General features: G+C 58.8%; 1 protein-coding gene across 2 annotated transcripts in view; it reads right to left on the reverse strand.

The window, feature by feature from the left end:
- Positions 1-2,434: 2,434 nt before the first annotated feature.
- USP36 (ubiquitin specific peptidase 36) overlaps positions 2,435-19,381 on the reverse strand; it is a 36,714-nt gene continuing 19,767 nt past the window's right edge. Inside the window, exons 11-21 of one of the 2 annotated variants that reach the window (XM_086688186.1) lie at positions 16,367-16,507; positions 15,324-15,424; positions 14,555-14,693; positions 11,324-11,983; positions 10,573-10,700; positions 8,174-8,725; positions 7,534-7,742; positions 5,869-5,970; positions 5,286-5,401; positions 4,741-4,892; positions 2,435-4,477 (exon numbers count right to left, since the gene is read on the reverse strand). In XM_086688186.1, the coding sequence (XP_086544312.1) occupies positions 4,761-4,892; positions 5,286-5,401; positions 5,869-5,970; positions 7,534-7,742; positions 8,174-8,725; positions 10,573-10,700; positions 11,324-11,983; positions 14,555-14,693; positions 15,324-15,424; positions 16,367-16,507 (2,280 nt within the window). In that variant the 3' untranslated portion in view covers positions 2,435-4,477; positions 4,741-4,760. Of the gene's footprint in view, positions 4,478-4,740; positions 4,893-5,285; positions 5,402-5,868; positions 5,971-7,533; positions 7,743-8,173; positions 8,747-10,572; positions 10,701-11,323; positions 11,984-14,554; positions 14,694-15,323; positions 15,425-16,366; positions 16,508-19,381 lie in introns of both variants that reach the window. The other variant, XM_086688185.1, reaches the window with a different exon arrangement.

The following is a 19,381-nucleotide window of genomic DNA, read 5'->3' on the forward strand; positions in this document are numbered from 1 at the left end:
TGGGACCAGAATAAGTGCTTCTCGGCACTGGCCGCCCAGTAGCATGCAGGCGGAGGGGTCTTAAATGCCGATGCCCAAGCCTCGCTCCCAGGTTCCAGTTTCATTCACACTGGCCTGGAATAACCCGCCCAGCTGACTCTGCTGCCCCACGAGTGTTGGAACCACCAGGAGCAGAGGAAGATGGGGGGGGGGGGGCAGGTGGTTCCTCGTGGTTTGTTCTTCTGCTTCGGAGCGGGAGGGGGTTCCTGTAGCGGAATTAGAAACCATTCGCCAAGAGTGAGTGGCACAGAGGCGGGAAGGGAGCAACGGCGTTTGGGAAAACCACTGAGGGGCTGGCAGAGCCTCATAAAGACGGGCAGCCAGCTGGTCCAGACGTGCAGAGGCGGGGGAGGAAGGAGCGGGGCACGCGTGTGGCCAAAGGGAGGGGCCGGGGGAGAACCACGCTGCTGAGCACCTACCAAGAACCAGGCGTCTTACGGCCCCCCGAGGGGCTCCTTCTCCCCTGCTGTGTCCCGTCTACACGGAGGCTTGTCCACGCTCCGGAGAATCGGCAGGGATTGGCACGCAGGCCCCTCTCTGGACCGGAGGGCACACTCACGGCCACGGTGACCCCAGTGGGTTCCCCGCGTGGGGGGGTGGGGGCAGTGGCCAAACGCCTGGACTTTTCTGAACCCCAAGATTCGGAGCCCACAGCTCACCTACATCTCACCCCTGTGACCCTCCCGAGGTTCCCGTTCCCAGAACGTGCGCATTCCTCAGGCGTGACTGCATCACTGCAGGGAATCTGTCACCCACTGGCCTCCCTGCAACACTGGTTCTGCCACTCAACTGCCCACCCAGGCCAGGAGCTGTCCTACCCCTACCCGGAACCTTCCGCTCCCGGATGCCAGCTCCCCACCTCTCCACTGCCACCTCCAATGCCGTCCTGGGGCAACTGTTGGCCGGCGAGTGGACGGGTCGTCCACACCTGTCTTCCCTCCACCCCCACCAGGCTCCAGAGTCCACGGCGCCAACCAGACCTTGCAAACTCTCGTCACAAGTAGCGCGGGAGCTCACGGGAACTCCCCACACGCAGACGCCCGCACGACGTGGCTCATGCAGACATCATCCACCAAAACATACCCCATGCTTTGTGGACATCCTCGTGGTTCCCACCCAGAGCCGCCGGTCCCTGCCCTGGAGACCACGGGCCACCTGGGAGATTTAGCTCTCTGTTCACCTTTACACGTACGGCCGGCACCCCTACAGTTTGGAAAAGTGACAGTGACGAGGAGGTGGTCCTGCCCCTATGCCCGCCGGGCCCTGGAGCTGAAGTGGACCCCAGCCTACCGCCGCCCAGCCCGATTCATGAACTACGGACATGAGCTGGGCTTTGCCAGCCGGGCCTCTGGGCTGCCATCAGCCGCCCCAAACTCTCCCACCCCACCGGGCACCCCGTTGGGTGTGCGTCCGGCTGTGGTCTCACTTCATCTGCTCTTAGTGATGTGGCAGAGGCCCGGGTATGACGGGCATGTTTGGGTGGGAACTCGGAGGAGACACTGGGGGGGAGGAAGAGGGAAGCAGCCGCGGGGCTCAGGAACAGGCCTGCCTGGTGGTGTTCGCGGAGTACCCGGAACCGAACCCACCTGCCGGAAGCCTGCCTCCAGCCTAGGGCCGCCTTCACTTCCGTCTCCCACTCACAGGTGGGGCTCTGGCCCAACGTAACCTCCCGATCAGGGTCACGGTCACCTGTGCGGCGACCTGCCGCCCCCGGTGGCCTCCCCCAGCTTCCAGACCCGGCTCCTCCCTCTCAGCAGATGAGCCCAAATTAAGCTCCTGTGTGGACCCCGGCATCCAGTCTTCCTCACCACGCCCCCCAGCGTGTGGCCGGAGCAGCTGGGCCCGTCTGCCCGCGTCAGGAGGGGCTCAAGGGGCGCGACCCGCGCGGCCGCACCTGCTCTCCGCCGGGCACCAGCCAAGCCGGGAGGATCCCAAACCGGAGGCCTGTGCTGCTCTTGCTGACTGAAGAAAACTCACAGTTCGATAAAACCTATCATTTCTCTCTCCTCTTTCCCCGCAGAGACCCAGACGTTATTCAGTTACCAAAAAAAAAAAAAAAAAAAAAAAAAAAATCAAACAGCAGCAAACCTCAGTGGAATGCTACGGTTTCCAAGTTTCCTCAACGCAGTCCTCCCTGCAAATCACCCACGAGGCTTGGCGGGCCACTTCAAAGGGCTCCCCTGTCTTAAATTCCAATAAACGTATTTGTTAATACACTTGAATAAACCCCTTGGTTCCTCTTCTTCCTTAACGAAGATCTGCTCTACGCTTTCCCCACGTACCGGCGGGTTACAGCACCACACCACGGGGAAGCCTTCACCTGTGCCGGGGGCTGGAATGCAACTCTGACAAAACCAAAGGGAGAAAAACAGAAAAACAAGGACACGGGCAGGGCTCGCAAAAACTCGTTTTATTGCACCCGGATCTTGGCAACGTCTGGGGCGCCTCAGCCCCGGGAGCGGAGGCGTGGCGCACGGGACGCAGTGGGCTGAGCCCACCGGGAAAAGGCAGGTGAGTGAGGCCACACGGGACCAGTGGGAGAGGGGGACCCTTCCCCCCAAACACAAAGTTAAATTAAACCCATGTTCTAAGTCAACCAAGTGACTGCTATCATATAAAAGCTTTAGTTACTTATATATATTTATATATTTACACATCCCCTAGGGTTTGGACTGACTTTCCGGGCTCACCCTTTCCCCTTCCCAGTGTGGCTAACGACCTTCTGCGGGAGGAAAGGGCTTGCCCCTACGAACAGTGATGAATGCTGTAGACAGGCCGGTGCTCAGCACCGCCCAAGACACAACGGGCATGTTTTCCTAGAAAAAGGTTTCATAATTACACAGCGGATGAGGGAAGAACTGGTCTGAAGAGGGAGCAAGAAAAGAGACAAATTCTGTGTTGCAGACAATGAACTTCCCTTTTCAACTATAGAACGTTCCAGAAAAATAGGGCCATACAAGAATGAAGGTCAACACTGCACGGGGGGGGGAAGCCCTGCCCATAAAGGCCCTTGTCTTCCCCCCCCAAACGGGCAGATGACAAGGCCATAGAACACTGGGGACTGGGGTGGGGTGGGGTGGGGTGGGGAGCAACCCTCATCTACGAACAAGGTTCCGTCCTCTGAAAAAGCAAAAGGCCCCCGCACAGGTGACACAGCACCCAAGCTTCCTGCTGGGACCAGAAGCAGCCCCAGAGCGGGCCAGGGTATTAGTACTCTCCCACCTTTTCCAAAGAGAAATAGAAGGACAGAAAGGAAAACCAAACACAACTACCTCCGTGAAAAAATTAACGTACCTCCCTCTGTGAAACATGTAACGCTTTTTCTGATCCCCCCCCCCCCCCCCCGGCCCCAGAGCAAGCGGCAAGGCTCGGGAAGAGTGTGGCACAGGGGTGCCGGACAAGGGCATCGGCGGGCCTCAGGCCGCGAAGGACGGACAGGTCCACACCAGACGTCAGCCCACCTCCACGCGGATGTTCCCAAGAGGAAAGGACGCGCAGACGTATTCCGTGGAGTCGCTCTAAGATTGACCTCTATGCCCTGTACTACTGGGTCACGTGTCTGTTCTCCGGAAAACGCCACCTCGACTGAGGGTTTCCCACATTTATTAAATTACAAGTCGCAGGCACAGCTTGAGCAAGATAAAAAAGTGATCTCGAATCATACAATCATCTAAATTCAAAAGCACTCACAAAATTGAGCAAACAAAGCTGGTATTGCGTATTGGGGGAAGGAAATATATTGCTGACGGAAGCCACAGACCTGGTCAAAACGAAAGTCTTCTATTAAGTAGCAAAAGAAAAGGGTTCTACCCCAAGACCACCACCTCGATAAAGACCCGCGGGTCGCTGCAGCTGCAGGGGAAGGAATGGCAAAGCCACCTCGGAATAAACAGCCGGAAAGGCAGGCGTGTCGGCACATCGTCTCCAGGCCCCTGCTCCCCGGAGCCGGCCTAGAGTCTCTCGCAGGGGACGATACACCGGAAGGGCCGCCCCCGATTCCAGAAAAGGAAGGAGTGCGGTGGGCGGCGGCCTCGGGCTTACCCTCTGAGGGGACACGTAAGGCATAGACAGAGCACCCCCGCAGAGACGGGGAGGCCGGGACCAGACGGCAGCGCCGGCCGCCAGCAGCAAGGGACGGACGTCTCGCCCTCTCTCCCGAGGATGCGCGGGGAGGGGTGCGGCCGCCGTCCTCCCCCGCGCCCCCCGCGGGCCACAAGCACCGCCAGCCCGGCGTGCTGCCACCCGCTCTACGCGTCACCGTGCGGCTCACGCCGTGACACCAGAGGTCCCGATCCAAAGAAGCCCAGGGCCTCCGTGGGCCGTCCTCCTGCGGCGGGCTCGCGGTGCCGGCCTGGCGGCCACGGGGCACAAAGTCCTCGGCGAGGCTGCTCTCAGCTCAGACGGACAGGACCCAGGAAGGACACCTCGTCTCCGGAGGCTGTGGGGCAAAGGACATTGCTCCTGACGAGAAAGGAGAGCCTGGGACTCCCGCCAACGTCCCGGAGGGCATGTCCACACCAGTCAGCACGTGACATCAGACGGAGCCAGCTCTGTCCCGCGCACACGCACTACACCCCCACCCTTACACCTCATCACACAACCCCCACACTTAACACACACCTCAGCACACACACGCATATGCACCAGACACAGCCCAGAACCCCACACTGACATCCGCTTCACACACACACACACACTGACCCATCTCGACAGCAGCAAACTCAGCGGCGGTAACTGAGGCTGGTAGCCTTAGCTGGGTGAGTCACAGACCAAAAGTTCCGTCTACTCTGAAGTTTCTGGAAGGCGTTGAAGGTTCTTTTCTTCTCTTTCTTGAACTTTTTCACTTTCTTTTCCTGCGTCAAGAAACCGCACGCGTCACAACTCGTCCCCGTTCCCGCAGCCCCTCGTGAAGGCTTACTGCGGGGGGGGGGGGGGCCACACGGATCTCAACATGCCACCAAATCGACAGGCTTTCTCTTCGTGCAGCCCGCGGGAGGCGTCCCCGCTGTCCCCACCTTGCTGGGGCAGGAACAAAGCAGCGGGGGACAGACGCCTCGTCCGTGGCCACGCCACGTTCAGAGCGGCCAGGCCGGCATCGAGCCCAGCAGCCACCTCCCGCCGTCCCGGACGACTTCACCAGGCCACTGCCGCTTCCAACCGCCCCAAAGGGCCTAGTCTCCCTGAGCCAGGCCTCAGCGGGGCCACCACGAGCACCCCGCCACGCCGGCCACGAGCACACCCCGTACCTTCCCTCGATCGAACTCTTCGTCCCAGTCGTCGATCACCGTGGCCGCGCGGGCCCATCTGCTGTCCTGAATGGCGTCCTGACTGACGGCCGACACCTCGCCGTCCCACGTCAACACTGCAAAACAGACACCTCTGTGCACCGGCTTCCAGAACGCGGTGTAGACAGGGACGGGCCTACTCCTGATACACTCAAACGGTCGAGTGCCACCCTCTGGTGAAACGGACATGCAGAGAAGGACGGGGGAGGGCAGAGGGGCCCGCAGCGAGCAGGACAGTCAGGGGTTCCGTGACTTCCTTGCAGACGTCCTTGGCTCTGCGTCGTCAGCCTGCAGTTAGTCCCTCTCAGACCCACACCCTTGTTTACCAGAGGTCTCAGGCACCGGATGTTTCCCTCCAACCCGTGCCCGCCCCGCCCGGCCCGCGCCGCCCAGGGGCACAGGGTCTGCTCTCCCCGCCCCCAGGGACCAGTTCTGAACGGACACTTCTCGGCTCATCTTTGGAGCCCAGCAATTCCCGCGCCCCAGGATCGTGACCCCAGGGCCCACCTGAGACCTCTGCGCTGCCCGGGCTCAAAACCGGTACCTTTCCTCCCGTAGGCTTTATCTGAGGAATACTCAAGCAGCTCCTGGAGCACGTCGGCCTCCCCGTCTCGGACCCAGGACACGCGAGGAGCCCGTGCCTGCCCTACAATCAGACAAACACCACGTCTGCCTCTCACGAAGAACGGCCCACCGACCACCCCGACTCTCGGAAAAGACCAAAACCCCAGCACCCCACTGTGGGAACCGGCGCCTCCTCCAGGGAAGGGGCCAGAAACGAGGGGCCGGAACCGGAGGGAACCACAAAGCACCAGCATCACCTCAGCTTCCGGGGAGGCGGTCTCTCAGCCCCGTCCCGGCACGGCCAGGCCACCACGGACACCTGGGTACTGACGGCTCTGACCACCCTCCTCAGGCTTCTAGAAACGACGTCTGCCTGGTCCCAACCTCTGCCCGAGCTCCTCTGCCTACGGCTGCCAGAACGGATTCCCTTCCCTCGGCACAAAGCGGACCTTGCTCTCCTGGCCTCCACTTCGTCAGTGACCCCATGAAGTGTGGGCTCGTGTCCCGAGCGCGGTGCCCCTCGGCCAGTGCCCGCTGCCCTCTCCAGCCTCCTGCCCTGCTCCACAGCACGGCCCGGGCCAGTGGTCCCGCTGAGCTACCGCAACGCTCTCCCCGTCTCCCGGCCGTGAAGGCCCTTGCCCACGAAGCCCAGCCTTGTGATATTCGGGATGGGAAGCAAACAGACGAGGGGCCGCGGGGGCACCTGCGCCGGGCGGTGGGCCCTGAGGCCCGAGCACCGTCTCCACGTGCTCAGCGTGCTGACAGAGCAAGCCGGGGTCTGACGACCGCGGCCAGGCTGCTCCGTGGCCACCTCCGTGCGGACGTTTTCTCGACACGCTGGCCGCCTTGTTCGTCACGGCCTCGTGGTAGCGCTTCCCACGGTAACCAACGCCCAGCCAGATTCGCTTCTCAGGGGCTGGACAAACACACAGCGCTCCCCAGCAGCCCGCTCGCCCCCAAAAGCACGAACGTAACTGGATCCCCAGGCGGCAGAGCAGATCTCACGGAGTCTGCCGCCTGCCGGGTCCCTTCCCGAGCAGGGGTGACCTTCTCTACCCTTTGCTTAGCGGACACGCTGTCAGGAGCACCCAGCTGAGGCTGGCCAGCTCTGAGGGAACAAGGAAACAAAAGCCAGAGGAGGTGCTGAGCCACGGGCGTTTAAGGCCTGGGGAACAGCCGAAACACTGGGCACCCGGGCAGCAAGAGGCCACGTGATCTTCAGAAAAGGCCAAGTATAAACACAGGCCGACACTCCAAGTTCAAGAGTCACGGAGGAACTCTAGGCTGGATGGCCCAGGACTCATCCTGACGGGAAAGTTCAGGCAGGAAGAGCCCTGAATCGGGAGAAACACGGTATTCCCAGAACGTGGAGAAGCGCACGCGTATACCTCTCTGCTTCTCCGGAGTAGTTACAGCCAAATGCTTGTCCGGATGGGGAGGCAGTGACCCCCAGGGCAGGCGGCTTGCCCACGGGGACAGAGCAGAGGTAAGAGGTCTTCATCCTGGCCCCTCCCCCTGCACCGCACCTGCCTCTGGAATACAGCAGGCCTGTGCCCAGCCCCCTTCCCCTGCGGTCCCCTTCCCGGATGTACAGCCACGCGGCCTGGGCCCAGCCCCCGGCTCCCCTTCCTCGGCGGGTGCACACCTGCTCGGTCCCCGGGCCGCCTGCCGTTCACGGCCGGTGAGGGCTGGCTCCCAGGGACGGCAGGGCCCCTCTGCGTCTCGCCCCTGCAGGCTTCGGGGAGCTCGTTCTCTTGTACTTCCTGCCGTGACTCCTGCTGCCTTCTTTTCTTTTTCTTTTTCCTTGGAGATGCTGCACTGGCCTCTGACTCGGTGACATCCAAGAGAGAACAGCTGCCGGGAAGTCAGTCAACAGTCAGCTCTGAGCAAACGGGGAGTGAGAGTGGGGGTTCACTCGCCCCGGAACTCCCAGATGGCAGATGCCTAACTGTGCGGAAGAGCCCCCCGTGAGAAACCGCCCCCCCCACCCCCCGACGTGAGCAGGACAGAGCGTGCTAGCTGTCCGAGGCCACGGTCGGGGAGAAAAGCCCATAACTGCAACCGACCCGGGCAAGTCGTACAGGCCGGATGACGTGCCGCCTGGGGGCACGCACCACGCCAGCCGGCTCTGGAACAATGCCGCCCGCTCACCGCCCCGGCGAGACACCTGACGACGCGGCCGCGTCCCAGAAGCCTGGTCGGCACGCTGTATTGCCAGATGACACCCACCTGGGTCGGACCGTGTTGCTGGCGGGGTGGGGGGCCGCCTGGCTCCCTGCGCTCACCTGTGCCACGGTGGGTCCTGCGGGAGGCCGTCTTCGGCGCCGAGGCCCTCGGCTCCCTCCCGCCTCCTCTTCCTGCCGCTCACTTGGTGGCCGTCGGCCACGCACCCCGCTTGCTGGCCGTTCTCTTGCTGCCGTCCGCCCTCCTCCTCCAGGCGGTCCACGGGCACCTCCGCCCGGCCCTCCTTCCTGCGCTCGAGGCCCCGGTGCTGCCTCTGCACCTGCCCCTCCTGCAGGGGGGAGGCGTCCACGGCCTCCGCGCGTTTTCCCTTCTTCTTCCTCCTCTTCCCCGGAGGGGCTGCGGCCGCCGCGCACGTCTCTGAGCCCCGCCCCTGCGTCTCTCCCCTCCGGTTCCTCTTCCTCTTCTTACAGAGGCTCCGGGGGGGCTTGCTGGCCTCCGGCAGCTGGTGTGGAGGGGCCCAGAAGCCCCCGTTGACCTGAGGCAGGGGAGCAGAGGCGGAGGAGCAGCTCTGTGGGTCTGACGTCCCGAGGGGTCGGGGGCTACTGGACAGTGACGAGCAGGGGCCGACGGGGAGCTTCGGACGGCTGGATGGTCTGGGAGCAGGTGAGAGCGCCCTGTGAGGACACGCTGCTCTGATGCACAGCTGGGCCCTTCCCACCCACCCTCGGCCCCCTTCCCTTTCAGGTGGTTTTCCCCGCTGTCAACCTTAGACGTACGTTGGTCATACGTAGCGAGTGAGAAGAGAGACTCACGAGAAAACGCAAATACACCGAAGGTCAAAGTTAATAAAAGTCGTAACATATCTCTTTGTCCCTATCACCAGACGGTTTGAAGTATTTTTGCAAGTTCTTGATATTAATTAAAAAAAAATTTTTTTTAATGTCTGCTTATTATTGGGAGAGAGAGAGACAGCGTGTGAGCGGGGGAGGGCCAGAGAGAGAGGGAGACACAGAATCCAAAGCAGGCTCCAGGCCCCGAGCTGTCAGCACAGAGCCCGATGTGGGGCTCAACCCCATGAACCGTTGAGATTGTGACCTGAGCCAAAGCTGGACGCTTAACCGACTGAGCCCCCCAGGCACCCCTCCTGTTGCTAATTTTCAACACGAGTGTGCTGGGAGAAGCAGCTTCGCTAAGCTCCCCACGAGCCTCGCGATGTTCATGCCCAGGACGCCAGCCTTGCAAGGAGGGCCGGTGCAGGCCTAGGGGTCGTGTACCAGGACTCCCCAATTTGGGGGGCTCTGGGAAATCAGGGGAACAGACTCTACAGCAGACCCCGCGGCTAGACGGGGACGGGGCAGGAACGGGGGCTCCCTCACGCCAGACTCTCTGGCCCACCTCCTGCCGGCGGCAGGGTCCCAAGACAGCTAACCTCTGTGGGCCTCACTGTTCTCATTCGGGACTGAGTGATGACAAAGCCTGCCGGGAAGGGTCATGGCAGCAAACAGGAAGCTGTTCCCTAAACCGGAACAGACTGTCAGCTGGACAAAGGTAACTACCACGCCATTTACCGCGCCCCCTGGCAAATGTCATGAAAAAGCTGCGCGTCAGAGAAAGAGTAAGAAACACACAGCAAATGCCTTAAGAGTCTAAGGACCTACCCGCTGCAAAAACACTGTGCCGGGTCCAGCCCGAGCACGAGGGCGGGCGAGGCTGGGTGGCGGGAACACGCGGCTGACCACACCATCCCCGGGGCGGCCGGGGGGTGGGGAGGACACATCAGCGCCCACGGCGAACACCAAACTACCAGCACCATGTCCCGGCCTCACCCAGCTGCCTCCTTCCCTCCCTCCACAGGCGCCAAAGGCCCCACCGGCCACCGGGCGACCGGGCACATCGGCAACTCCGCTTCCTACCACTCGACACCCTGAGGGACACCCGCACCCCGTGCGTAACAGGCTGGGAGACGCGTCGGCGCGGAGCCTGAACAGACCCCCCCAGAGAGCCACACCTCCCGCTCTGGACGCCCGCCCGGAGCTCCGGAGGCCAGCGCGCCCAGACGGCCCGGGGAGACGCACAAAACGACACCGGCGGCAAAAAGACACCCCTCGGTGGGCTCACAGAAATGAGTCCACGCAGGGTCCTTCTGGGACTCCCGCCTTCCTCTTCTCCTGTGCGGTCCCGTCGTGAGGCTGGGGAGGGACCACAGGCACGTCACCGTCACCACATGGACACGGCAGACAGCCAGAAAACGAAGACCAGTAAAAAAAAAAAAACATCAGTGTGGCAGAGATCAGGCCGCCTCTGACCGGCCAGGGCTCCTTTGCCACATGGAAACCAGGAAAACAGGGAGAAGTCGGTGCGGGATACGCCCTGTACCCGTCCAGCTGCACAACACCGTCCATCCCGCAAGGCTGGAGACCTGGTGAGTCTTCACCAGCCAAGCACACGCTAAGCACAGGGGAGGAGCAGCCGGCCTGCAGGGCCCGCGCCCACGGCTCACCTGATGGCACCGACAGGCCAGGCGGAGGCGGCGACCGGGTGAGTGGTTTTCCTGGGGTAGGTGAGGTCGGACAATGGTGAGAGGGGTGGACGGAGGTCATTGCCGGCTGCCCTCCGCAGGGTGCTGGCCTGCAGTTATTGACATAAATAAAAACTTGGTGGTCTAAAAGAGGTTGCCGTGAGTGAAGAGGGAAAACAAGAATGAAAATAAACACAAACGAAAAGTAAAAATGAAAGAGCCCAGAAAGAAGGATGAGGGGACAGAAGGGGACAAAACAGAGGGAGGTGGGGGTGGGGAATGGTAGAAGAAGAACCAGAAGTGTTTTTGGTTAGAAACAAAAAGGAGAAAAGGAAGGAAATTGAAGCAAAAGTCTCAGCACAACAGTCGCATCCTCGAGCTTCGTGCTACACGCAGAGGTGCAGCCCGCCCGCGTCCTGTCCGCCCACCGCACCTGCCCCGTCCTCCCCGAGGCTTCCGCGGGAGATCCTGCCTACGGACGGATCCGGGGGACCGCCACCTCGCCCCGACCCCCGACAGCCACACGCAGTATTATCACACCAGCGTCCCCCGGGCCCCCGCCCACGCCCGGGACGGCCCCGTGCATCCTGCGAGTGCCCACAACCACTCTGTTCCTCCGGTCGATGGGGGGGGCCGAAGGCCCCACCACAACCCCCACCCCCAAGACTAGCACCAAACCTGCTCTTTGAACTCTACAGACACACTTCCTGCGGCAAGACCCTCACACACCCACCTTCTTGGCAGAAAGGGCCAGTTTTTTGGCTGGTGGAGGAGACATGATGCTTGCGGGCTCAGTGGCGGTGGTGCTCAGGACGGGGGGCTTGGGCTTCGCCGCCTTGGAGTCCTCTCCGCCCGGCAGCGCTCTGGGGTTTGTTCCCTGAGAATCACCCGAGGGGGCGGCTCCGCTCTCGGGCGTTGGGGGGGCCTTGGTGGGGTCGCTGCTGGCGGAGTGCTCCGGGCTGGGACCACCGGAACCCCTCCTGTCGGGCTCGGGACGCTCGCTGCCCGCCGCGGGCCCGCTGGCAGTCACTCCGGCCGGGAGCCTGGGTGAGGTAGAGGGGGCAGCAGCCCTGCCGTCCCAGGAGCCGGGCCTGCGGCCCTCGCCCCTGCTGCAGCTCCCGGTGCTGGTACCGTGGAGCCCCTGAGAAGCTCTGCGTGACGGGGACACGAAGTGCAGGGGAGTCGGCTTCTTGACTTTCTTTCCGGGCTCATCCAGAATGGTCGGAGTGTTGGGGGGCGTTTTGGAGAGTCGGGGGGAAGGGGACCCCAAGGGTGGCTTTGGAGGAACGTATCCATTCTGAGACTTCAGACCCAACACAGAGCCGTTTCTGGAAACAAGCACGCCGAGCTCCTCAGTGGCCTGCAGCTTCTTCAGCGCCGCGGGGTCCAGTCGCTGGAGGAGAGCAAGCAGGGGACACGGTCACACCCGGGAGGGCGCAGGGGACACGGTGACACCCGGGAGGGAGCGTGGGCCGGCGGCTCCCCCCGCGAGGTCAAGGCACCGTCAGAGGCAGGCAGGGTCCCTGCCAAGCAATTCAAGACAGATTATCTGGGGGGACACACGGTAAGGACGCTGTCGCTTCTCTGAACGGTGGTGGGATTTTGTGAGTCGTGCACACGTGGGGATCTTTATGGTCACCTTTACTGAAAGCAGGACGTTTTCATCAGGAGTCAAGAAATACAAAAAAGCGTAAAGTAAAAAAAAAAACATGTACCCGAGCCGCACCCCTCGGCTAAACGTCAGCACAGATGGACACGCTGGCATCCCCTCCGGCCGCCCTGCCTCCCGAGGGCTTCTGGCCCGCACGGGGGCGTCCGGGCCCACCTGCGCCCTTCCCGAACCATCGTCACTCCTCTCAGTAAAGGTCTTCCTGTGTGCCCAGCAAGCACCTCAGTGAACAGTTTACACAAGCTGCCCTGCCTCCCGCTGCAGCGGAAACGAACCGCGCCATGGGGTTCCGGGTACCCTTCCGGGCACCCCAACTCCTCCTCTAGACTCCTCGCAGCGGCGTCCGTGCCGTCCCTGGTTTAAATGCTCGGCGAGGCTGGTGTCTGCAGCCTGCCGGCCTCACCGCCCGCCTGGTTCAGGTCTAGGAGTCCGAGCTTACAACTGCTGGCTGAATGAACCACCAAAAGACCAGACCTTTTCCCTCCTTACTGCTCGGTGCTCGTGTTTTCGGGACGGAATTCCGAGGCCGGGAGCACTATCCGTGGATTCTGAGGCACGCTGCCGACGCATTTACCAAACTCTCACCAGCAAGAGCTACCGGGTCCTTCTCAGAATGTTCGCTAATTTCAAACCGCTGCCGGCTCTTACCACCGTTAACACTCGTACGCTCTGACACGTCACCTGCACGGGTCCTCTGTGCGTGAGGAACGTTCACCTTTTGCTGGATTTGCTGCACAAATTTTTAGACGCTTTGTCGTTTCTTTTTTTCTAATATCTCACGCTCAAAACTTCAAATGTTAGTTTACCCAATTTATGATTTGCTTTTCGAGGTTTTCTCTCTTACAAAGTCTTCCCTCTTCTGGAAGTTTACCGAACATGCACTTCTCTTTTCTTCCGAGTTTTCCTCTCTTTTGTCTCTACGCTCAACAACGATTTATCCTTAATTTACATTCTTTGCAAAGAGTATATGTCTTCCCACTGCACTGCAAGACCTCGTTGATGGGGCACTGACATTTACGTAACCTACAGAATGTTATTTAAAATAAAATGGCTTTGGGGGCACCTGGGTGGCTCATTCAGTTGAGCATCTGACTCTTGATTTTGGATCAGGTCATGATCCCAGGGTTGTGGGGTCGAGCCCCGTGTCGCGCTCCACGCTGAGCGCGAAGCCTGCTTAAGATGCTCTCTCCCTCCCCCCGCCCCTCTCCCCTAGTCGTGCTCTAAAATAAAAAATAAAGTGAAAAGGATTTTGTCAATTGCAGTATGTGTGGAACGTTATCTTCATGATGCTGAGGCGCGTGGCCCCGTGGGCGGACCGGAACGACACCCCGCCCCTCCCTACGGTGTTTCTGAGCACAGCTGAGGCTTACGACTCCTGGTCTGGGCCACAGGTCATGGCCTTTCTTTGCTAGGTCAACCCAACGCTTCTAATTCTCACGTGTTGGCAGGGAAACACAGACCTGCAAAAATGACCAGACCCCCGCAGACCGCGAAGGGCCCCCACCTCCCGGCAGCCTGCGTTTGGATTTGATCTTCAGACCGAAGGGGAAGGTTCACAGAAGTGGTCGACAGAAAGGACAAATCTGTTTCTCAACGACAGACGGTGTTGCGGTAAGGAAATCCCTCGTTACTTTGGTCAGTACGACTGGTTTTCAGTAGAAAAATTCAAATATTACACAAAAATAACTTGAAAAGGAGGGTATTTCCTAATTGCTAACGTTTTTCCACATTAGATCTCTCGCTCGTTCTCTCCCTCCGCGTATCCGTACGTGCGCACACGTACACGTATGACGTTTCCTTTCCTAACCACCTCAATACGTTTTAGACATGATGTCCCCTCGCTCCTAAAAACGGCCGTGTATATTCCTCAGAACACGGATGTTTTCTTAACCTGATCACAGCAGGATTATCAAAAGCAGGAAATTAACGTTGCTAGAAACCGCTCACATTTCCAACATTAAGTCGTGGAGACAAAAAGGACGCCTTCCCGGAAGCGAGGACACGCTTGGCGAGCCCGTCACTGCACTTGTGCGCGGCAGCTGGTCTGAGGGGCACGCGGAGCTACAGCCTGACTCGCTCGCTGGCTCAGGGTTTCTCCTCGCTGTCCCTTCCGCCCCTCACCCAGTGTCAGCCCGTGACCAGTTTAAGAGAGAACACGGAATAAAACAGGACAAACCGAGCTCTCCTGCCATCGGGCCGGACTCTGAGCGTGAAGAGCGCTGGGGGCCCCAGGACCCCCTAGGGGCGCAGGCAGGAGGATCCGCCGCGTAAACTCACATCCTCTTAAACAAGTACCTTTCCGGTCAGCGGGGAGCAGAGAGTCCCGTTGCCAACATTCTTCCTGAAGCGGTCGGCGACCACACCTGCCCGGCCGGGAGCGGAGGATGCCGTCCTGGGGAGGGAGCCGTCAGGACTCTTCTTAGAGCCCGGGATTCTGTCAGAGGAAGAACACGGTCTGGTTCTCTGAGCTCTCACCCCCCCTTACACCACGGCGGCCGTCACACAGCCTCGGATGTCCGCCCGGCACAGGCAGGGAGCGCGTCAGGGTCAGAGCCCTTCCGAGACTGAATTCTCGCTTCACCAGAAAGCCAGAGGACCCCCCCCACCCCACCCCGCCCCACTCAATCACTGCGTTCAAATTCAGCAGGACGCGGACGAGGCAGCAAAAATGCCTACAGTCTCCACGTCCTCCGACCTCTAAGTCGGGGACAACCGGCCCCAAGAGAAGGGGCCCCGCTGTGGCCTCCGCCCTCTGCCAACATGCTCCAGTGCCCACTGCGGCCGCCATCCAGACACGACACATGGCATCTGGGGCAGCGACAGAAAATAATAGGCAACTCCCCCACTCGTATTCAACGTGGAGCAGGTGGAGTCCTGCTCTGGCCCCCCCAGAGGGAGCCGCTGTCATGACGGCCAGGCAGGCGGGTCTAAAGGAGCAGTTCCTGGCGGATGCTCCCCCCTGCACACTTCCCGCCCGCGCAGCCCACTGTCACGCGCACGCGGGAGCCCGCGGCCCACAGCAGAGGGGACGGGCTCACAGACGGCGGGGGGCAAAGGGACTCACTGCATATAGAAGAGCACGTAGGCCTGCTGGTTCAGAACCACCTTGATGTTGCTGGAACGGACCGAGGAATCGTTCATCTGGTACCACTGTCCGTTGCTTGCCTGGAGCGGCACAGGGTGTGGGAGGAAACGACACAAAACGAAACAATCAACACGTGTTCTGTAAGCCATATCTTTGAAAGAAGGAAATAAAAAAATCTGCTGTTAGGGGCGCCTGGGGGGGCTCAGTTGGTTGAGCGTCCGACTTCAGCTCGGTTGTGATCTCACAGTTCGTGGGTTCGAGCCCACTGTTGGGCTCTGGGCTGACAGCTCTGAGCCCGGAGCCTGCTTTGGATTCTGTGTCTCCCTCTCTCCCTGCTCCTCCCCCATTCACACTCTGTCTCTCCCTTTCAAAAATAAATAAACGGGTGGCTCAGTCGGTTGAGCGTCCGACTTCAGCTCAGGTCACGATCTCACGGTTCACAAATTCGAGCCCCGCATCAGGCTCTGTGCTGACAGCTCAGAGCCTGGAGCCTGCTCCAAATTCTCTGTTTCCCTCGCTCTCTGCCCCTCCCCTGCTCACGCTCTGTCCTTCTCGCTCTCAAAAATAAATAAACATAAAAAACAATCTGCTGTTAACTGCCATGTATACCCGTGTGCTGTCAATGACCTCGTGTTAAAATGTCCAGCGTTGCTCTCGCCCCGAATCCCCGCTCCCTCCTGGTGCAAGGCCGTCTAGGGTCTGATCTGCACAGCGTCTCCCACCAACACCTAGCCGTCCTGAGCCGCCTCCAGGCTGCTGGAGCAAGCCTCCCCCCGGAGTCTCAGCCCAAGTTCAAGGACGCCACAGATCCTGGCGCGACGGGTTCTAAAGACATCTTTGCCCTCCATTCGCTGAAGCACCGAAGGGACCGGAACGCAGCCACAAACGTGGCCACCTTCCACGAGCACACGTTCTGCAGAGGCCCCACGTGGACGTGCACCCACGCGCACAGCACACCTGCCCCCAGGAGCAGAGCACGCGCCGCCACCGGCCGCCGACGCACCTGGACACAGAGCACTGACCTTCACGTAGCAGTAGTAGTGGCCCGCGTGGCAGCTGTAGCCAGAGTGCACGAGGACCGCGTACAGCCCATACATGACGGGCTCGCCGCTGCTCTGGGACATGTACGGACGGAGGTTCAGGAATTCCGGGTAGCCTACATCCTGAAGGAAAAGCCCAGACAAGGCGACAGAAATTCATCAGTGAGAGAAGGTCAGTTCGCCCCCTCCACCCACAACTACGTAAAAGGCACGATCGGCTGGTCTCTGACAACCGGGGGGCAACCAGGCCACGTGGCAACGCTGTGGCAAGAGCCCCTTAGCCAAGGGTGAAAATACAGGACGCAGAGAAGAGCGTCTTCCATCCGACCGACGTGAAACTATTTTATCGTCCCATCGAGTGACGCATGGACTACCATCTCTCCCTGCGTGGGCCCCCAGCGTAAGGCGAGAGAAATAGCTCGTGCCCTCCACGCCACCGTAAGGAGCACTGGGGGGGGGGGGGATCAGGGAGGCGAAGGCCCGGTCTGTGTCTTCAGAGAAAACGGTGGTCACTCCACGGAGCCCACTGTCACAGCAGGTCAAAACCAGAACCAAGTGCATCGGGACAGAGGTCTCACGCCAGAATTTATTTCAAATTTGACAATTTTCCACTGGGAAGTATTTTCACAAATTATCTCTGACGGGCACCTGGGTGGCTCAGTTGGTTAAGCATCTGACTCTTGACTTTGGCTCAGGTCATTCTTTTTTTTTTTTTTTTTTTTTTAACATTTGCTCATTTTTGAAAGACAGAGCGCAAACGGGGGAGGGCTAGAGACAGAGGGAGACACAGAATGTGAAGCAGGCCCCAGGCCCCGAGCTGTCAGCACAGAGCCTGATGCGGGGCTCAAATCCACGGACTGTGAGATCATGACCTGAGCCGACGTCGGACGCTTCACCGACTGAGCCACCCAGGGGCCCCCTCCCCCGCCTTTTTTTTGAAACAAGGCTCAGGTCATTCTTACAGTTTGTGGGATCGAGCCCCGTGCTTGATGTTGGGCATGGAGTCTGCTTAAGTCTCTCTCTCCCTGCACCCCTGCCCCACTCATGCCTCACTCTCTCTCTCTCTCTCTCTGAAAAACAAAATTACCTCTGAATGATAGATTTACCTGCATCTCTGCCTATACACAACAGACGCTTTTAAAAATGAAGTATGAGTTACGTAGTGTGAACCACGGAGCGGAGTCTGACAAACGCGTACCGACCCATATTCCTATCGAAACACAGACATCAAGCCAGAAGCCTCGTACCCCGGGAAATACCGCATCTCAAATACCCACTGTTGTGATTTCTGTCGCCGTCTATCAGCTCTGACTGTTTCGGAGCTTTATACCATTAGAGACCTGGAATATGTACTTTTCTTTTTTAAAGAGAAATTAAAAAAAAAGAAAAGTTTACTTATTTATTTTGAGGGAGAGAGAGGGAGGGGCAGAGACAGAGAAGGGACAGAATCCCAAGCAGGTTCTGAGCCATCAGCCACCAGTGCAGAGCCTGACAAGGGGCTCGGACCATGAGACTGTGACCTGAGCCGAAAATGACAAACTCAGAATCTCAACAAACTCAACACACACTAAGCTCACGGGCCCCCATCCAATCCTGCCAGATATGGGCCCCCAGATCAAACAGTTTTCTGATGGAAAACTAGTTCCGGGACATACTAAGGTGAAATATGAGCTCTTCAGGGCAAAACCACGACGATCTCATTTACCGCTAAGTCCCGCCGACTTCCCAGAGCACTGATGGCACGGTACGACATAAGCACATTAAGTGTGAGTAAAATGAATGAATGAATGACCGGATCCCAAACAATTAACTTCAGAAAACCCTTCATAACCTAAGTCCCCTCTTGGAAATTCAAAATGCAACACAGCTTATTAATAAAGGCTCTGAGAAGGCCTGTAATTCCAAAGAATTGCTGAACTGCAGCTTGGCAGTTCCCAAACTCAGCTGGGCAGATGCTTTCAAAGTACAACATAGTTGTATGTACAAAATACGGTCTTTTGTAAACACACAGCACATTGTGCAGAACACAAGTTTGGGAAATGGTGCTCTAAGTCAGCCCCCATCACCGCATCACTGCCAGCAAGGAAACTGAGGCTCAGATAAGTGTCCTCCCCAAACCACATCATCAGCTCTAACCGCTTTTATGACATGACATCTTCCTTTAAAAACGCCATCGTGCAGGGGCACCGGCCTGGCTCAGCTTGGAGAGCACTTGACTCTCGATCTCGGGGTTGTGGGTTCCAGCCCCATGTTGAGCATAGAGATTACTTTAAAAAGTTAATGAAATAAAATAGAGGCTCCCGGGAGGCTCAGTCAGTTAAGCGTCCAGCTCTTGATTTTGGCTCAGGTCATGATTTCAGTTCGTGAGTTTGGGCCCCACCGACAGTGCAGAGCCTGCTTGGGGTTCCCTCTTTTTCCCCCTCTCTCTGGCACTCCCCCACTTGTGAGTGCACGTGCTTTCTCACAAAATAAATAAACTTAAAAATAAGTAAAGTAAAATTAAATTAAGTTAAAAAATAAAAGGCTTATGGGGCGCCTGGGTGGCTCGGTCTGTTAAGCATCTGACTCTTGATTTCGGCTCCGATCACAATCTCACGGTTCATGGGTTCGAGCCCCATATCGGGCTCTTCACAGGTGGTGCAAAGCCTGCTTGGGATTCTCTCTCTCTCTGCCCCTCCCCTGCGCTTTCTCTTTCTCAAAAATAAACTATAAGAAAATTTTTTTAAAATAAATGACTCACTTTGATATAATAAAATAAAAAGATAAAAAAATAACAATCACTCGAAGATTCTACAAAAATGCAGGCTCTTAAGCCCTGTCTTCCTGAGACTCTAAGTCACTGGCTCAGGGGCAGAGCCTGGAACCTGCATTCTTTTTTTTTTTTTAAACGTTTATTTATTATTGAGAGACAGAGAGACACAGAGCGCGATCAGGGGAGGGGCAGAAAGAGAGGGAGACACAGAATCCGAAGCAGGCTCCAGGCTCCGAGCTGTCAGC

Source organism: Puma concolor, chromosome E1 (assembly GCF_028749965.1).
Source record: "Puma concolor isolate L17-30 chromosome E1, mPumCon1.1.hap2, whole genome shotgun sequence".
In the NCBI taxonomy this organism is placed as follows: domain Eukaryota; kingdom Metazoa; phylum Chordata; class Mammalia; order Carnivora; family Felidae; genus Puma; species Puma concolor.